The 20,241-nt window shown below is 45.5% G+C and overlaps 1 protein-coding gene across 1 annotated transcript; it reads left to right on the top strand.

The window, feature by feature from the left end:
• Window positions 1-10,367: 10,367 nt before the first annotated feature.
• LOC104855978 (keratin-associated protein 4-4-like) lies at window positions 10,368-17,869 on the top strand. The gene is made up of 3 exons (XM_010615068.2): window positions 10,368-10,503; window positions 10,878-11,135; window positions 17,473-17,869. The coding sequence occupies exons 1-3, from the start codon at window positions 10,424-10,426 to the stop codon at window positions 17,867-17,869; spliced, it is 735 nt and encodes a 244-aa protein (XP_010613370.2). The 5' UTR covers window positions 10,368-10,423.
• Window positions 17,870-20,241: the final 2,372 nt, after the last annotated feature.

Below are 20,241 nucleotides of genomic sequence, written 5' to 3'. Positions count from 1 at the left end.
AGAAAGCCAGGGGCTTTAGACGGAAGCCTCCACAGTGCTGGAAAAGGCATCAAACACGATGGGTGAAGCAGGCAAGGGGCGGGCTGGAAGCTGAGGGCGGACGCCTGTGAGCCCTGTCCCTGCGGTGTTTGATGGGCGCGTTCACCGCTTCCTCCGTTCACATTGTCTTTTGCTGCCCTCGCCCCTGCCGCGTCGAAATCGCCCTTTCCACCCAGAGTTCTGCTCCTGGTCTGCTTCCTGGGTCTTCTCGACAGCTTTCTTTCCATCTCAAGACGGTACCGATAGGTTTAAGCGCTGAATGCTGTCGCTCTAGGTGAACACTTGGCTGGGGAGAAAAACAGAGGAGAACAAAGGCGTCACAAACCTGAAACGCACATTCGGAAATTAATGCAGCGATGCGATGCAGGCCAGAGCCTTCGACTCGGGCTTCTTTCCTCAATTAATGTTAATTAATCAATTAATGCTTAATCAATCCTTACTTCTTGCTACACAAGATGCTTCTCTTGTGGCAACCCTCAGAAGCCCAGGCCTGAGAAACGTGTTAGGGCCTTAAACTGTTAGCCTACCTGCTGTCTCTGAACGTCGCTATGGAAACATAAAGACAGGGCCTCACAATATCTGATTTGTCTTAAATCCTCAGGAACATCTAAGATGGGGAAGCACCCAATAATGTCGAAGGCAGGGCAGGGTGAGGCAACAACCCTAGACCCCTAGGGCTCTTCTCCAGCCCCCACTTCCCACCAGGAGTAGCAGGAGACTTGCCTCTGTAGAATATAAGGAGGGAGACGCGAGATGTGGAGACACCTCAGAGAACCAAGGTCAAGAAGGAGAGGTCAACGGGATGATGAAGTAAAAAATCAGACTATTCTGCTGGTTGTAAAGCTTCTTAGCCTTTCTAAGGAAAGATTCTTCTGTGAAGAAATTTAGGGGGAACCAAAAAAGGATGTGTAAATCCTGACTTCTCTTGGAGGAAGAAAGAGGGGTGAGATGAAGGGATTAATTCTCAAAGCCCGCCAATCTGCAAGTCCAGCATCCCAGGTAGAACTTCTGGTTCTGGCTGGTTCTTTAGCTCCATGTTAATTAATTTGCAGGACACATCTGAGAAATGTCTTCAGCCCACCCTTACAGCACTAAAGTTTACAAAAAAGCAAGAAGACAACAATGAACACTGAAGGAAAAGATAATACCAGCATCAGAGAAGCACTTAACATTTGTGAAATAAGAATAACCATATATGCAATGCTTGAGATAGAGAAGATATTCTACCCTTGAAGGGAAAAGATGCTGTGAAAAAGGAGCACCCTGAGAAGCCCAGTGAAATCTTGAGAATTAGATTGTAGTAGACAAAAGTAGGAAAAAAATTGTTCAGTAAAATGTTTGGAATGTGAAGTAGAATAAGAAATTCATGAAATGGAAATTCAAGAAAATACAGATTCAGGATGCCCAGCATCATCAAGGAGAAATTCTAGGAAAAGAGGGGAAAAACACGGGGAGAAGAGTATCAAGGAAATAAAAGAAGCTTCCTTTAAAAGGGAGTTCCAGATCAAACCCCACCAGTACTGAGAACACTGAATGCTTAGTCTCCCTTGATAATGCAGCACTGCGAAATCTCAGAACATCATGGGTGTGGAAGAGGCACTAAAAGCTTTCAATGAAAAAAAAAAATAACATACTGTTTCCATACTAAGTTTCAAGAAGCAAAGTGGCATCGGACTTTTCAACACCAACAACAGAAGCCAGAAGAAAATAGGAAATGCTTTAAAATTTGTTCAGTGAAATTTTTCTCAGCCTCAAATTCCATGCCCAGCGAGGCCATCAAACAGATGCGAAGGAAGTGTAACATTTCCAGACATACAAGGTCTCAGAAAAGCCTTATTGGTCCCGCATGCTGTTGTGATTTTGATCTAGAATATCCTCCAAAAGTCTTCAAAAGTCTCATAAGTTCAGAGGTGGGGGCTTTTGGAAGGTGACTGGATGGGGCTCTATGCTTACTAGTGGATTGCAATGTTGATGAATTTATAGCTAAATGTGCCGACAGGAGGCGGGGCCTTGTGGGACGAGGCACGTCACTGGAAGGGTACCTTTGGAGGGTATACTTTCCTCCACTGCTCTCTCTTCTCTCTCTGCTTCTTAGCTGCCATGAGGTGAGCATTTTCTTCCATCGCGCCCTTTCTGTTTTAGAGCCAGCTATCCATGGACTGAACCCCCTAAACTGTGAGCCAGAGTAAACCTCTCTTCCTTCAAATTCTGGGTATTGGATGCTGTGTCCCAGCAATGAGGAACTGACGCACACCCTATCTAAAGGAACATATGAAGAATGTCACCATCGAAATGAAGAAAACAGAGAGGAGGACACGGATTTAAAGCAGGAGTGCAAATCAGAAAAAGGAATTGCGCCTAAGGTAAGTCCAAGAATGACAGCTATACAGCGCGCCTAGAAAGCAAGCCATGGAGGGAAGAAGAATAAGGTGGAAGGTTTTGGAGTGAGAGCTCCTATCCAACAATAAAAAGAAAAAAATCCAATGATGTATTTCTACTATTTCTTCTTGACTCTTGGACTTCATATCTCTATTGACCCATTATCATATGAAATGAAAATTTAGCTCTTATATCCCACCCTAAGCAACTGCCACATCCCTTCCTCACCTCCCCTGTGCTCAACTATTCAAATGACCTGAGAATTCTAAAGTACTGTCAGAGTAGCACGTGAAAAGGTGATTGACATCATCATCATCTTCATCATCATCATCATCATCATCGGGGAAAGGCTAATCAAAACCAAAACACATCTCCTCACTTCTGTTAAGATGGTTTTTACCAAAAAGTCAAAAGATAACGAGTATTAACAAAGATGTGGCAAAAAAGAAACCTTGGTTGTGGGTGGGAATGTAAATTGGTATAGTAATAATGGAAAACAATATGGAAGCTCCTTAAAAGATTAGAATAAGAGCTGCAGGGGTAGAACATGTGTTCAGCATGATCCCCAGCACCACATAAAAAGAAAATTAAAAATGGAACTGGCAGATAATATAGTAATTCTACTTCTGGGGGTAGATCCAAATAAATAAAACTATCACTGGGTTCTGGGGTGCTGGGGATTCTCTTAGAGGCACTTTCTAGGGTCCTTCTGTCCTGAATAAAGAATTGGATAAGACAAGTGAAATACGTAGTGAGGTTTTACATCTATTAAAGGTAAGAAAAGAAGTGTGCTCTGCATAGTCAGTGCTGGCCAAATAAAAGTAGGAAAAATGTGTGTTCTATAGGTCAAGAGCCAGGCAGTGAAAAGACTCACAGACCCCATGGCTTAACAGCTGCCATCTTTTTTATCTCCCACTCTGGCTGCCATCTTTGTATCTCCCACTCTGGCAACATCAGTTCTTGACAGTCCTATCAAAAATCTGTTTGAGATCTCCAAGAAGAAATGAAGAGAGCACTTTCTGATGGGTCCCAGGAGCAGAGCTTGGGACATGTCTCCCGGGTCTCTGTGATTGGCAGGTCATGCCCACTTGGCCAGGTTGTTTGCAAAACCCTCACCTCTTGCTTCAAAGCCATTGTCTTCAGGAGCTATGTGCTTGCCCTTGTTCCCTGCAGAAGCCCAGATATGGAAATGATCTGATGTCCGTACATGGATGTGAAATGGGTAAGGAGAATGTTATATGTGTGTAATGTAACATGTACAAAATATTAGCCTTATTAGGGAGGAAAATCGTCTCATTTAAACAACATGGATAAATCTGGAAGACAGAGAAAAATGGTGCCTGGCTGGGGATGAGGGGGCAGGGAAGGGAGGAAGTGGGTGACGTTGGTCAAAGCATGTAAAGTTTCAGTTATGCAAGATGAACAAATCCTAGAAATCCAATGCCCACAATGTGACTCTAGTTAGCATTATGGTGGTGTGTATTCAAGGCTTGCTAAAAGAGAAGATCTGAAATATTCTCACCACAAAAGTCATACATAAAAAGGTATGTAAGGGATAACCATGTTAATTAGCTTGACTGTAGTAACCACTTTACAGTATATCCCAAATCAGAACATCACATACAAGGTGAATATTTACAATTTTATTTGACAATGATATATGAAAAAATAAAAGATAGTTGCCCCCAACAGTATGAAAGACATAAGGGGCATGCTACCCGGATATCGCACAGGGTTAGGGTTAGGGTAGTTTGGAGAGAGAGCACTGGGGAAGGTTTGTAAGAAGAGGGAGTATCCTGAAGGACAGGAGGAGGAGACTCCTGTGTTATGATCTGGAGTTGAATGGGAGGCTGGGTCTAGGACACCATTTGTTGACTACACGACTGAACAGTAGTCTACAATTCTCAGGATTCTGTCAAGCCCGGCAAAGGTGTTCTGAGATCATTTGTGACCAACAGGAAGCTCCTCTGCAGACCTGTGCCTGCTCCTATGGTCCCACCTGTGAGCCACTTCGTCTCAGTGAGGCCCCAACCAGATTCCCACAGGACCCCGCGAACATTCAAAGGCTGGAGACTGTGGGGTCAGTAGTGACCACTTTCACTCTTAGGCTAGTGACTCCACCCTAAGGGCACTACTCGTTCCTGGGGGTGTTGTGTGTTGAAGACATAACTCATTACTTGGCTGACACCTCCCTCCCGAATTGGGACATTTTACTATACACGCGCGTGCACACACACACACACACACACACACACACACACACGCGCGTGCACACACACACACACACACACACACACACACACACACACGATGTTGAAAGCAGAAAGAATACGCAGCAGGCTGTGTGGCAGTGACAGGCTCCAGAGAGGACAGTGTCCCTGACTCCGTGGGCTCTTAGGCTCTCTGATAGAAGAGACCCAGTAACACAGGAACAACTTTTTATTCTTATGCACACCACATAGGAGATAGCCAAGCAAGGGCAGGACTCTTCGGCTGACCCCGCAGAGGATCGGTCTCACAGTGTTCTGAAGAAAGCAGGGACCCGGCTCTTGACGACCTGGCCTGCAGGGGGCGCTGCTTCCAGTTGTGACCGTGCTGCTCCTCATGCCTCTCTGTGCAGAGCTACTCCCATCCACTTAAGTCTCCACCTAGGTCTGTGCAAAGGAACCTGTCTTTTCCTTCCTTGACGATTCTGCGCTGACTGTCCCTCACCACGGGGGGAGAGCTCTAGTGTCATTTTAAACTAAGGTAGGTCACTGCTCTGTCCTAATAGGTCTGACTGATCACTGGGTGAACTCCCTGTCTGCCTGGTGTACCTGCTGACCACAGAGCCATCAGCACTGACCTACCTCTGTCCCCCACCTCCTGGTACCTTTATTTGGCCCTAGGATCCTCAGGGTGTTAGCAACTATGTCAGATGCAAATTGCTAATAGATGCAAGAAAAGATGTTTAAATTAACTTGTATTTAAGAAAACACAACTTAAAACAAAGTAAAAATAACGGTATTACATGTGTTGCTATCAGATATGCATTAATATAACAGTTATAGACTTTTGTAATGTTTTAACTTTTGTCTGTTTCTGGCGATTTGTCTTGCTCTTTTGTTTGGCATAGAATTCCCTGCTTCTTTGTTTTTATTCATTTTTGGGGTCCATTTCTGTGGTGAGGCTAAACAGCCTCTCTTCCAGGCTTTCCTGACTGACCTCCTGTGAGAGCTGAGCTTCCCAGCGGCCTGGCCAGGGCCTCTGGGTGCCTCTCCGCCCTCCTGCTTGTCCCAGCCACTGCCTTCGTTCTCAGTGGCCACCAGGAGGCTCGAGTGCCAGTTCCTCAAGGAGCGGCTGGCGGGCGGGGGTGCTGGGCGTGTGCCCCACTTTGTCTCTACTCGGGCGCAAGCTGGGAGCTGACCTTCTCCCCCGCTCACCCCACACTGAGCTGAACAGAGGACGTGAGCGGTGCCTGCCCGTCTCTTGTCACCGGGGCCCATGCGGAAGTCTGACTCTGGAAACCTCTTGATATCAGGAGTGGAATAATTGAAGAGCACACCGTGAGGGTATTAGCAGCTGGGTCTGCTTGGGGGGCAGCTAGTCCGCCGAGCTCATGGGTGCAGAGACTCTCCGCCTCATGTGTATGGGGGACCAAGAAACACGCGTATGAGCAGTCAGCAGGCTTTGGCCCACCAGAGGCCCCAGAAAAATGTTAAAACCCTGGTTCTGTTGAAGCCTCCTCAGCGCCAGGGCTGGGAGTGGTAGCTTGGCCCTCAGCCTGAAGAAATTAAAAATCTCAACTTTACAGGCAAGTGTGAGGCCCTGAGTCCCATTCCCCAGTACCAAAAAAGAAAAAGAAAAAAAATCCAACTTTCAAAGTTCCATTTTAACCTCACAGCTTCTGTCTCACGCTCTCCCAACAAAATGCTTTTTCCTTTGTTGCTCCCAAGGACTTGTCAAATGTAAAAGCCAGGTCCCAGCAGGCTTTGGTCTGCAGTGGGTGATCAAAGCATGCAGCGAATGTTCAAGTAAGAAATAATTATCATGGTAAAAATCCCCCTCAGACTCCTCCCTTGCTTTAAGCCCTCCTTTCCACTTTCTGAAGCAGTTCTCCATGGCTTCTTTCCCGAGACTTTATGAGGTATTGTTACCCGCTAGCTCGGCTCCACATTCCCGGGCTGTTTGCCTTCTCCCTCTGCAGTTAGATTCCAGGTTCTTCTCATCTCAAACCAAGAGTTGAACACATTGAGCAGAAAGCAGGGGCCAAATTTATTTGAGAAAAGTGAAAGTGAAGACTGTAGCAGAAATCAGCTCTGCAGAGGGAGCTGGGGTCTAGGAAAGGAGAAAAAGCAATAAAAGGTCACCCTGAAGAAAGCAGGGCAGATGGCCATGAAAAAAGTCAGGATAGCAAGTTCTTCATGTCTGTGTCCTTTTATACGGCTCAGATCGGAAGGACATCTGTGAGAACCTCTGCACACGGGTCCTGAGAGTCCGTGCTGGACCCCATAGCTCAAGCTGATGTCCGTCCAGGCATCCTATTGAAAACCTGCTCAGATTCTCTCGAGAAGTCCGCGTGCAGGGCTTTGGGGACTGTTCAGCCCGTGTGTCTGGGATATTATAAATAATAGGTGACATCTACTTCCCCAGCCAGTTTTGCCACACCTTAATCTCCTGTCTCAATGTGATCACGAGTGCAGTGAAAGCCGCTGCCACGTGCCTTTCAACAAAGAGACAGGCTTGAAAAACATGAAACTGTGTCCTCATCCACCTTACTCACCAGATCTGGCCCTGTAGGGCTTTTGGCTCTTCCCCAAAGTCAAAATAACCATGAGAGGTGAAGGGCTGCACTTGATTCAGACAGCCACGACAGTGAAACCGAGGCTCTCCCAAAAGAGGACTGCGGGAACTGCTGCAGGAGCAGAACCCGGGAGCGGGGTATTTTTGTTTGCTCGCTCTGCACTGAGCTGGGGGAAATGGCCTGTTTAAAACGGCCTCTGATCTCTGTGGTCCACGGAGACTCGGATGGAAAGCTCCGTGCACGTCAGCTGGGGAATTGGGAGCCATTCCCTTTGATAGGAGCTGTAAAAGCCAGAGTGCCTATTATGTGGTCAAACTTCCAGGGAGGGGGTGGAGACTTGGTTTTATTGGGGGAGCAGAGATCTTATTAATAACCTCCCTTTCTGGTCGTTTCCCAGAAGTAGGCTTGTCAGAAGCCTGAGCCTGGGACAACAGCCAGGATGGCATCTGAGCTGATTCCTTCCAGGGAGAAACTGGGATCTGCTGTTATCTGTTTTGGGCTGACTCTGTGGGGCTGGAGGCTGGCAAGCTGGAGTAGGGAGGGTTTGCCTGCATCTTTCTAGCCACCACTTGGCCCCAGGGCCCTGGAATGAGATCTAGGCACTCCCCGAGTCGGGTGACTTAGGAGCCAGGTCCCCTGGTGGGAACTGAAAGAGTCCCTGAGCTCCAGGTATTCATTGTCTTCCTGGGCAGAGCTTGGAGACTTGTTCACATTGCTGGAGTGAGCTGGGAGGAGAGGGCTGGGGAGGTGCCCCCCATGCCCCCCACATGCTGCCTCTCTGGGGCCTTACTAATTCTATCCTCTTGACTCCCAGATCAATTTGCTTCATATATTTTTGTTTTCTGTTTTTGCTTTGTTTTGGTACTTGGGATCGAACTTGGAACCTTGCACTTGCCAGGCAGGCAGTGGAACCACGGAGCTAAATCCCTGGACCAATTTGCTCCGTATGTTGATGTTTCACATGTCGCTCTGCTTCCATCTTTAAGCTATCCAGTTGCTGCAGCTCCGTGCCCAACTTTGGATGTGAAACTGTAGCTGTGTCCTGGAATTACTGCAGAAGTGAAGAACAGGGCAGGTCTCTGCTGCCCCAACCCATGCTTCCCTCCTGCTGGAGGCTGTGGTATCCCCAGTGTCACCAGACAGGGTCCAAGCTAAGGGGAGAAATTTCCTCCCAAAGAGGAAATGGGGACCTCTGTTCTCCCATTCCCCATGAAGTAGATTGGTGAATCTTATCATACAGAGCATTTCAGGACAGATCAGCGAGAGACATAGGTATATTCATTGGGCATTTCAAAAGTACAAGAAAATTGGGAAGGGACTTGAGCTCACACACCTGAGGAGGGCACATTTCTGATGAAGAGGATCACACTGGCCCGTTCATATAAAAGAACACAGCCAGGTTTCATGGATTTGCTGCAGTGGGCGAGAGTCTGATCATGGGCTCAGCTCTGCTTTTTTCAGGGTAGTTCCCAGGGAAAGTCCTTTTGCTGGAAGAGACCACTCAGTCTGTCTGAGATGACTGGCACTGCTTGAGGAAGCTTCAGGCAGCTAGGCTGGAATCCAAGGTGTTCAGAGGTTTAGAGCAGTGGGTGGAGTCGTCCAGGTGTAGCTGTGTATCCCTGTAAGTCTCTTTCCTTGGTCTTGAAAGAAGATAAGATGGGCTATGTGAATGCAGGACTAATTAACATTGTTTTACCAACTTCCTGACAGACACACTCCAAGTGATTAACGTGGCTATATCTAGAGCTGCGAGGGATCGGACCCAGAGTTTTGTAATAAAGGCGATAGATACAAGGTGAAGATCAAGCTTTGTTCTGCTCAGCCAAGAGTCAGTGTTTTCATTTTGTTTATTTTTTTAAGCAAAATCATGTTAAGTCCCCGACTGCCTCAGAAGAAAACACAAATTATGCTCTACATGCATAAGAGATTAAGAGCCCTAGGGTTTGTCTTCTGTCCGTATGGTGGTCTCTGACTGCATCAGTCGTGGGTGCTTTCCTGTCTGCTAAGCAGTTTAAGTGCACGTGTCCTGGTAGAACGCTGTCTTGTGAAATGTACCCGTGGGCAGTCTCGGATTTGCGAGTCAGTATTTTATGGCAGGAATGAGAGCCAGTGTATCTAAAAACCAGTAGTTGAAAAGCACCAGCTGCTCTGAATGAGCATCAGGCTTAGCTCTGGAGCAGCGGCCTGACGCTCCCCTGTTGCTCTTGGCCTTAACTCTCGCTGGATCCCAGGGATGTGTCATGGAAGGAACCACCCAGGGAATTTAGGATGAGGCTGTTTACTAACCCGGCTTTACCACCTTGCCCAGGACAGCCAGACTGATGGAGATGGCTGAGTATCAGGCTGGCCAGAGATGCCCCTGAGGCAGGAAGGGAAGGCGTTGCTCAAACTGGCTGGGAAAGGAGGCGTGACAACACCCCAGGACGCTCGCTCAGAGCAGTCCCCGGAGCCTGGCACATGGACTTCTCCAGGGGACTGCAGCGGGTTCTCAATGACCTGACATCAGCCTGAGGTGTGGGTTGTACGAAAAGGACAGTCACGATCCAGCTCTTGCTCCTGTGTTCTTTCTTGCATGGTGTCCCCTCGCCCACACTGCAGGGTGTGCGCCTTTTCCTACTTTACTTGGCCCAAACTTGCTGTGCAGAGCCTGTTTCTTTTTCTACCTTTGATTAATCTTTGCCACCGTTGGTGCTTGTCTCAACCAGTTCTTTGCTCAGGACAGAAAGGACCTAAAAATCACCTCTAGAAAGAGACTCCAATATCCCCCAAACTTGTAAATTCCTCAAAACACCCCAATCCCCAGCCCTAGGCCATAGTGAAGGCTACAAAGCATGACTAAAATTTTTAAAAATTTTAATAGAAAAAAAAAGCCAATCATTTTATAACAGGTCAAACCCGAAGAGAAAGATTCAGAAATAATTAAATTCTATAATCTTGCCAACCAGAATTAACTGCCAATTATTAATTACTTAATAATCAATACTATTTATATCTATTTCCCATATAATTTAAAAATCAATGTTGCACTATTTGTTCTATTTTTAATAAAATATAAATGTTTTCAGTAACATAAATACTGCTACTATTTCCAGTGGTGATTCCTGAAGGGCTATGTTAATCTCCAACGTATATTTGCCTTTTAAAAGGAAGCAATCTGTCAACATATTTAAGTCCAGGAAATGAGATAGATGGTAGTAGCCTGGCCCACTATTTTTGGTTACAATGGACCACACTGATGGGTTCTTGCCTTGCCTTTCATGCCAACATTCTGTACTTCTGAGACGTCGTTGTCTGGTGAACTGGTGAGTAGATTGTTAACCGTAAGAAAAGCTCCCAAAAAACTGTGGATGTGGTCTGACCCACAAATAGGGAAAAGCAACGCCCAGACTGCCTGTCAGTGTCGACATGACCTCCACTCTGTGGGAAAAGATAAGAGTACCTGATACCTAGAGGGGTCACCAGGAAGGGGTGGTGGGGAGACTCAGGAAGAAGGCGCAGAGGTGCGAGTGGAGGAGTCTAGCTCGGAATGTCTAGCTCGGATGTGAACGGAGATGATGGACATGAAGGAAGACACTCAGGATGTGCGGTGGGAAGAGTCAATGGGATAAAGCCTAATACATTTGGAAGAGGAAACACTAAGCATAATTGCCTAATTCAGCAACCCTTTACTTATTAGGATAAATAGCAACAAGGAAGAGCTCCCACAGCAGGACGTAAAAGGAGATCTGGGCAAGGAGATTTCCAGATTCAAGAAATACACTCATTTGGAAACCCACCCAGCACCTCCAACCTCCGACACCATGGTCAGTTCCTTCTGTGGCTCCGTCTGCTCCAAGCAGGGCTGTGGCCAGGAGAGCTGCTGCCAGCCCAGCTGCTGCCAGACCACCTGCTGCAGGACCACCTGCTGCCGCCCCAGCTGCTGTGTGTCCAGCTGCTACCACCCTTCCAGTTGCCAGAGTACCTTCTGTAGAACAACCAGCTGCCACCCCAGTTACTGTGGCAGTTTTTGCTGCTGAGTGTACTGATCAGGATCCACAAGTCCTCCTGCCTTTATCCTTTGGCTCAGGAGGAGAGCTTCTATCAACAGAACGCAGGGACTTTCCGTTGCCATGAACTTCAAGCAGATCCGTGGAGTCATCTCCAAGACTCTGGCCTCTATATGCAGTTTTATAGAAATATTCCATTATTGCAGAATCAGAATTTATAGCCAAATTCTGTATCCAGTTGCTTTAGAATTTCCAATTTTGGCTCAGAATACAAAAGTCTCCAAATGTTCCAATTGTAGATTTTTTTCTCTCATGTTTTTCTGTGGAATCCATTTCCACTCATAATTGCTTGATGTTTCCCAATAAAATTTTTTTAGCATCCAAAGATACTCAGAGCTCATCTCTCATTATTATTATTAACGAAATTATCTATTCATATTTGTGTTTCTTTTTTTTCCTGTAACTTAGAACACAGTTATTGGGGGACCTTAGAATCAAAAACGTTAAAGTGACATTCATAAATGAGATTTTATCCAAAGCAGAATTTATTCTCACAGAAGAAACAGAAAAAAGAAGGCATAACGGGATAATCTTTCATCTTTTCTTTTCTAAAACACGTAACATGAGAGCTTCGGATTGCAAGTATCAACAAGAAAAGTCCTTAGAAAAGCATTATGCATTTGGACAGATGCGGTCTACACAGAGAATGGCCCATTGACTTTGGAATTGGATGGGATTGGAGATCAACTCTACTGCATACCATTATGAGCCTGAGAACCCCTGGGGTTTTGGATGTTGTTTCTTTCCCAGAGGTTCATGTGTATGTTTGTGGGGGGGGTGGACTCCAGGGTGGTGGAGGCAAGAGATTGTGTGGGACTACAGGGCCTAGAGGGACGTCTCAGACTTACTGGGGCCCTACCATGGAAAGGGAGTAAGGTATTTCTTGTGGGATCCTGGTTAGTTCTTGAAAGAGGACTCTTATAAAATCCTAAGCTAGACCCCATCCAGTCCTTTTCTGGCTTCCTGTATCAAGATATGGTCCCTTCCTCTCACACATGCCCATACCATGGCTGTATGCATAAGGTGACACAGCCAAAGAGGAGGCACTTACAATCGACTGCACAAGGTTGTTTGGACATACAGCCTTCAAGACTGAGATAAATAAGTAGACTGCCTCAAGTATTTTGTTATAGCAATGATGGATAAACACAAGACATATCACTTAAATTCTCTCAACCTGTGATTGCTTTTCCCTAAAGGAAGGATCACAGTACCCATTTATTCAGGTTCTCATGACAATCCAGTGAGATTAAGGTGCCTGGTAGATAAAAGCATGCTCGATTTTACCTCAAATTAGCCTCATGAACTTTTTTCTCTTTTGAGATAAATATAGATTCACATTAAGTTGAAAAACAAGCATTCCAAAGTTCCACGTTCCCTTGAGAAATTCACATTGTTAAAAACTTGTTGAGACTTAACAGTTTGCCATGCACTATTGTGAACATGTGTGTATATGTGTAGTTCTATGCAATTTTATCATGTGGATAGATTTGGATAAGTACTATCACAAGAAAATATTGTATGACACATTGCTAGCCCAGGAAAAGATCAAAATTCAAAGTTTTATTCTACTGAACAGCTGTCACTTGCATACCACCATAACATAAAAATAAAAGTGAAACTGTCATAAGTCAAGAAATTCTTATAACAAAGTCCTTGCCTATGAATAATTGCCTTAACTATATACATATTGAATTCTTTCATTAAAAGCTTTGAGGATAAAAAGCAAGATTCAATGATATGCCTACAAGAAACTCACTTTAGCTTTGCAAACACACAGGCTGAGGGTGAAGAGGCAGAAAAAGAAATAAAGCCATCCACATGTGGCCAACTAATATTGGTAAGGGTACCATTTAGACCCAATGGGGGAAGGATAGTCTTTTCAATAAGTGTTGTTGGAAAAAACTGGATATGCAGTTTGAATGGAGAATGAAACAGGAATGTTATCTCACACCATACATGAAACAGCTAAAAATTGATTAAAGACTTCAAGGTGAGGCCTGAAACCATAAAACTACTAGAAGAAAATACAGAGGAAAAGCTCCTCAATATCAGTCTTGGCAATGATTTTCTTTTCTCTTTTCTTTTGATCTGACACCCAAAATCACAGGCAACCAAAGCAAAATTAAATACATGGGACTCTATCAAAATAAAAATTTTCTATGCATCAAAGGAAGGAGTCATCAAAATGAAAAGGCAACCTATAGAGTGAGAGAAAACATTTGTAAATCTTACATATAATATGGGGTTGATAGCCAAAGTATGTCAGGAATTCATAGTAAAACAAGCAAAACCGAAACTGAATGAATACTAGGTGTAGGACCTGCAGAGGCATTTTTGGAGAGAGGACATAAAAATGGGAGCCCGCTATCCATGAAGAGTGCTCAGTATCATTACTCTCCAGGAAAATGACAGAATGGCTATTGTCTAAAGTCAAAGGTTAAAAAGTATTGGCAAGCACGTGAAGAAGAAGGGACCCTCTGCATTGCTGGTAGGAATGAAATTTAGCTGTTATGTGAAACAGTACAGGGACTCCTCAAAAAATTAAAAATAGAACCACAACAGGGTCCAGCAACTGCATTACTGTGTAGGCATCTGAAGAAAACCAAATGAGGATTTCGAATAGGAATCTGCATTCCTGTGTTCACCGGAGCATTATTTGTACCAGCCGTGCCACAGAAACAGCGCCAGGGTTCATTAATTAATGAATGGATAAAGAAAATGTGATGCACACACACTGGGAGTATTATTAGCCACAAAAGAAGAAAATTATATCATTTGAGAAAGCGTGGATGAAGCCTGGGGACATTATACTAAATGTGCTGTAGACCACACTTTTATGTGGAACCTCAAAACTGCTGAACTCATAGCAATGGACGGTGAAATGAAGGTGCCCGGCAGTCAGAGTGAGGAAAATGGCGAGATGTTGGTCAAAGAGTAAAAATTTTCAGTTGTAAGAGGAGTGAGTTCTCAGGATCTAATGTACGGTGTGGTGAGTAAAGTTCGTAAGACTGTGTCGGATACTTAGAATTTGCTAAAATAGTAGATCTTAATATTCTCAGCACACACACGGTGATGATACGAATTGATGCAAATATTAATTAACTGTGGTTATCATTTCATGATACATGCCTATATCAAAATATCACATTGTATCCCCTAAATATATGCAACTTTGTTTGTCAATTATACCTTGGTCAAGCTCAGGAAAAATGAAAAAAAAGCACTTGGAGAAATCATGACACATTCCCGAAGCTAATTTCAACTTATCATACGATCCTCCCTTCACACACACATACGCATACATAACCACAGCCACATACATAAGAAAGGAAAGATCGTCAATTAATGCAAAAGTAGTGACCTCTATGGACTCATAAGTGGGCGTTGCTCATCAGGGTGCTTCATGGACAACATTTTCCCCCCAAACACAAGATCTTCTGGGACTAGGAGAGTTGTTCTCTTGTCCCATGATGGAGCTCACCAGGGTCTTTGTCCCACAATAGTTCGGAAACTGCTTTTGTTCCTTCATGCCTCTGCCTCCAGGGGAGAAGCTCAGGACCTCAATTAGAGGCTGTATTTAGGGCCGACACAAAGCTCCATGTGAGGTCCCAACAGGAGCCCAGGTTGTGGAAACCAAGATAGGGCAGCAGCAGAAACTGGCTCAGAAGGAAGGAGCGCATAAATTCATCCTAATTCAATTTGTTAGGCTCACACATGCCTGAGGGCAGAAAGGAAAGCTTCAAGTCACGGCATCCTGTCCCCTCCATCTGGTTCAGAGGCTTCCTCAGCAACCCTGGCTCATAGATAAACACCTTCACCTGCTGCCATGGGGCACCGGTCCCATCACCACCTTCACAGGGTGAGAGTCACGCTTCTTTATGAGTCCCTCGCATCTTCACCATCAGCCCCTCGCAGCCATTTGGGGCGTATCCAGTCTTCATGAAGAGCTGTTCATGCTGCAACGCCATCGTGTGGCTCTGGCTTTCTCTTCTGTAGGCCAAATTTCCAGCTTCTCTCACTCGTTGGCCATTGATCGGAATGTCGTCATCATGCGAAGTTTACTTTTCATAAACCCCAGTGTACCCTCACCCTTCTGGACCCCAGAATTAAACGCAGTCACCAGATGTGTTCGCGTGGGTGGAAGAGGAGGAGAACTCCCTGCTCTCCTCATAAGTGTCATCCTTACGGGACCGGATCAGTGCTTGCATGCAGTTGTTTACTTAGGGTTTAACGGGAGTACACGGCCGACAGAAAGTGAGGACACAGACTGAGGTCATCACTGGGCGAAGCACTTGTCTTTTTCATTACAAATGGCTGCAGCCTCTTCTAGTACAATTGCTCGTTCTACTCCTTTCGGTCTCAACCTGTTATTTTACCCAATGCCAGATCCCCATACTCATTTTGATAATATTATACCCGTTGGAAAGGTGCTGAGGGAGGACCCAACTGTGGCTACGTGGATAGCTAAAGAAAATGCTCCCAAGAAATTGAGAATCAGGGACTCCTCTCTACTTTCATGCACTATGCTGCATTAACAACTCTTTTAGAGATTTCACCTTGTCGGAAGTGGTCTCTTTCCAGAGCGTGCCTAAATCATTTGGAGCTGTGATTCTGTCGTCCAGTGCAGTCACTCTTCCCTAGCCTCATGACCCCCAAATACTTTGATGAACACATTTTATAGGAAGGCTATCAGCCAAATCGAGTTGCCAGTTGTTGCAGTGAGAAACACTGGTCCGAGACAAGAGTCACTCCCCTACCACCATTCCAGAGTGGAAAGTGGCTTATGTCTACAAGAACGTGGCACCAGCGCAGAAATTTCTATCTCCTCCCCTGGGCTGCCTTGATTTCCAGAGGTGGAGGAATCTATACATTCCAATGGTTGGACTGGCAGCATGGCTTATTTTCCAAAAGATATTTAGCTAGCCATTGGGTTAGGCATCTTTTCTACCTTTAAGATTTTACTATATTTTCACAAAGAAAAGCATAGGCCTTTGATCTAGAAACTTGCTTCCTCTCTATTTCTCTGTCTCTTCTTTTTTGAAAATAAAGAACTAGTGAGTGAATTCTAAATAACAAATCCAATATGGAAGCAGGAAAGTGTAGGGAATCCAAAAAGCCAGGTAATCCAACAGGGAGAGCAGCATGGCATGGTAGAGTGTAAGTTGGAGAAAGAGATAAAAACACTGGGTCATCTAAAGTGGGTTGGAAAGAAAGTCCTGAAAACAGAGAAAACAGATTCAATATGTCCAGTTAAAGCCAGACAGACCGGAAGTCAGATGAGAAGAAAAATCAGCCCCCACACAGGAGTGGAGGGAACTGAAACTCACAGCGAAGCCCATCTGTATCTCACCTTCCACCAGGAAGCAAGAAAAATGAATTTTTTAAGAGGTTTGTGGAGAAAAAGAAACATCAACATTTCATAACTTGGCTGGGTATGGTGGCACAGGCCTGTAATCCCAGCACTCAGGAGGCTGAGGCAGGAGGATTGCCATAAGTTTGAGGCCAGCCTGGGCTACACAGTGAATCCAAGGCCAGCCTGAACTATATAGCAAGACCCTGTCTTACAAAACAAACAAATGAAGGAAAACTTCATAACTTTGTGAGCTGCCACAACACAGAAAATGGTTCTGTGTTGCCCGAGAAATAGTCTCTAAAATGGGCCTTTCTTCAACACGAGGGTAAAGGAAATGTTTTAAGGACCTTTTTCTTCTTCTGGGTCTGTATTTTAAACCCTCTTTGTCAGCCTGACCCATAGCAAATGTTTGTCAGCATAAAATGCAGATTTATTCTCCTGGATCACCAGGAAGAACTATGGGCCTATTGGAGCCATTGTCATTAAAGGGTAGACCAGATGTCTATGCAGAGTGAGCCTACACCACAAGATGCAGAATGTCATTTGACAATCTCTTTGGGGAAGCTAAAGTGAGAATACATCTAGATGATTCACGAAGAGGTGACAGATGAATCCTAACACATCAGGAAAAGGAAGTGATATTTACCACCCACCTTGAGAATGTTACCAGGAATATAAACTTGTCTAATTTGATAATTGCTTGTATATTAAAAGAAAACAATAACAAGGAAAGAATGTTGCCAGTAATGATGGCAACCAATTCGCAGGGTGTAAAAGGGGATGCAGGACAGGAGGCCCAAACCTCACAGACCCTCCACCTCAGAAACCCATCCAGCACCTCCAACCTCTGACACCATGGTCAACTCCTCTTGTGGCTCCGTCTGCTACAAGCAGGGCTGTGGCCAGGAGAGCTGCTGCCAGACCACCTGCTGCTGCCCCAGCTGCTGTAGGCCCCAGTGCTGCCAGCCCAGCTGCTGCAGGCCCCAGTGCTGCATCTCCAGCTGCTGCCAACCCACCTGCTGCAGGCCCCAGTGCTGCATCTCCAGCTGCTGCCACCCTAGCTGCTGTACTTCCAGCTGCTGCAGGCCCCAGTGCTGCCAGCCCAGCTGCTGTATTTCTAGCTGCTGCCGCCCCAGCTGCTGTGTGTCCAGCTGCTGCAGGCCCACCTGCTGCCAAACCACCTGCTGTGAGACCACCTGCTGCCACCCCAGCTGTTGTGTGTCCAGCTGCTGCCGCCCCAGCTGCTCAAGCTCTTCTTGCTGCTGAGTGCTCTGCCCCGCCTGCTCCTGTTCTTCATCACCAGTCAGCCCCAATGCAGCCTGTCGGGCATCTGAGTCATGTGGGGCCAATTGTAAACCTCAGTTCCAGCTGGGATTGGTCTTGGGATCCTCCCCCCACCACAGACACCAGGTTACTCTCTCTTCCAAATCAACACAAGTTTAATCTTTCTCTAAACTCTGTCAAATACCTTGCGATCCCCATGGAAATACTAATCCTCTGCCGTATTGTCTCACCCAGCACTATTCTCATATCTTAAATAAATGTCGATTTTGCAAGCATCCATAGATAAAGGAATCTCGTTCCCTTATTTTTCCTTCTTGAATCACTATGCTTATGTGTCAGTCAGTTTCAGATGAGCCCACACGTTCCCTCATTCTCAGACAGAGCGAGCACCTGCACCTCCCTGCCCGAGGATGTTCTCTGGGTGCAGAGCAAGTTCTGGGCAGGCGAGTAAAAGCTGTGAGAGCAGAGCTCCATCAGGCTGAAGGAGGTGACGAGCAGACACGCCGGCTCACTTCTCCCGGAGAAGGGGTGGGACACGGAGGGAGGCCATGCGTCTTCCCTCCCTTCCGGAGTCCTCAGTGGGATGCGAGCCCAGCTGCCTGCAAGGGTGTTCCACTCTTTCTGCCACTCTGACCGAGTTCCTTCTCCACCCTCTGTCATTTCCAAAGCTCCCTGCAGCACTTCCGGTGACCATTTCCCGAAGAAATTACTTTGTCTCACTCCCTGGTGTGTGGTGCTGCTACCAAGGGCGCTTGCCCCGAGACACCTGCGTCCCCACCTCAGTGACCGTCAGCATATTTTCATCGAGGGAGCCCCGTTCCCGTGTCCGGCTCCACTCTTGGGTTTACTGTCCAAGGAACTAGTGAGTCTTCTGCTTATTTCCCAGGTTTACATTTTTGTGTGGTTGTTTTCGGACTACTGATCTTGAACACCTTTTCCTCTCACATCACTGGGTCTGAGGGGTGGCGAAGGATTTCATGCTGGCAACTCCCACCCTAAAGCAGGCTGCATTCACTGGACGACACCCTGGTCTGTGTGTTGGAGGGGGCTGAGCGTTAGGTACGTTTTGTAAGATCTGTGTGTCTAGTTGGATTAAGTACAAACAAAACATTAAACTGACAAAGATCTAAATATAGAGACAGAAACATTTAAGCTGCTGGAACAGACAACAGGTAAGACGCTTGATAACACAGGCATAGGCAAGGAATTCCTGAACAGAACCCTCCTTGGGCAAGAAATACTACCAAGAATGAACAACTGGGCTCTCATCAAATCATAACCTTCTGCCCAGCAAAGGAAACCACCAACAGTGAAGAGACAACCTACAGAATGGAGAAAATTTTGCCAACTACTCCTCAAAGGACTAATATCTAGAGTACATAAAGAACTAAAAAAAAACTAGAACTCCCAAATTTATAGACTCAATAAAAAAGAGGCATCTGAAGTGAACAGGCCCTTCTCCGATGAAGAAGTGGAAATGATCAATAAATACTGTACATCAAAAAATCCGGCATCACTGGCCATTTGAGAAATGTAAATTAAAACAACACTGAGGGTGGAGTGTGGTGGCTCACACCTGCAATCCCTGTGCTTGGGAGGCTGACGGAGGGGGATTGCCTTAGGTTTGAGGCCAGCTTGGGCTACACAGTGAGACTTTGTCTCAAAAAAAAAAAAAAAAAAAAAAAAAGCCAAAACCAATAAAACAACACTGAGATTCAATCTTATTCTAGAAAGAATAGCTATCATTAAGAAATCAGCCAGTCATAAATGCTGGAGAGGCCACAGGGGAAAGGGAACACTGTTTCATTTCTGGTGGGAGCATAAATTGGCATAAATCAATATGGAGATTCCTCAAAAAACTAAAACTAAAAATTTCATTTGACCAAGATATTCCCCATCTAGGTATCTTCCTTGAAGAGTTAAAACCATCACGTTGCAGTGATAAATGCACAACTATGTTTATAGCAGCACGATTCATAATAGCTAAGTCTTGGAAGCAGCCTATATACCCATCGGCACATGAGCGGATAACAAAAATGTGGTATTTATACTCCACGGAGTACCTACTCTGCCATAAAGAAGGATGAACTCTAGTCATTTGTAGGAAAATGGATGCGCCTCGAGGCTGTTACGTTAGTGAAGTAAAACAGAGGCACAAGCCAAATATTGCATGTGAAAACCCCAGCTTATAAATATAGTTTAAAGTAAGAAACAGATAATAGGGGAAAAAAGGGAGAGTAAAAAGTTAATAAAACAGAGCACAGACAAGGTGTCCAAAGGTGCACCTTGATTTAGTGTAATTGTTTCATGTGTTTTACATACTTTTTTTGCCCTCTTAGACTGGTTGTTAATCT

Source organism: Fukomys damarensis, unplaced genomic scaffold (genome assembly GCF_012274545.1).
Source record: "Fukomys damarensis isolate Sample0158 unplaced genomic scaffold, DMR_v1.0_HiC HiC_scaffold_13, whole genome shotgun sequence".
NCBI lineage: Eukaryota > Metazoa > Chordata > Mammalia > Rodentia > Bathyergidae > Fukomys > Fukomys damarensis.
The sequence above is the reverse complement of the archived record's forward strand: the minus strand, read 5'-3'. Positions and strand labels throughout refer to the sequence as shown.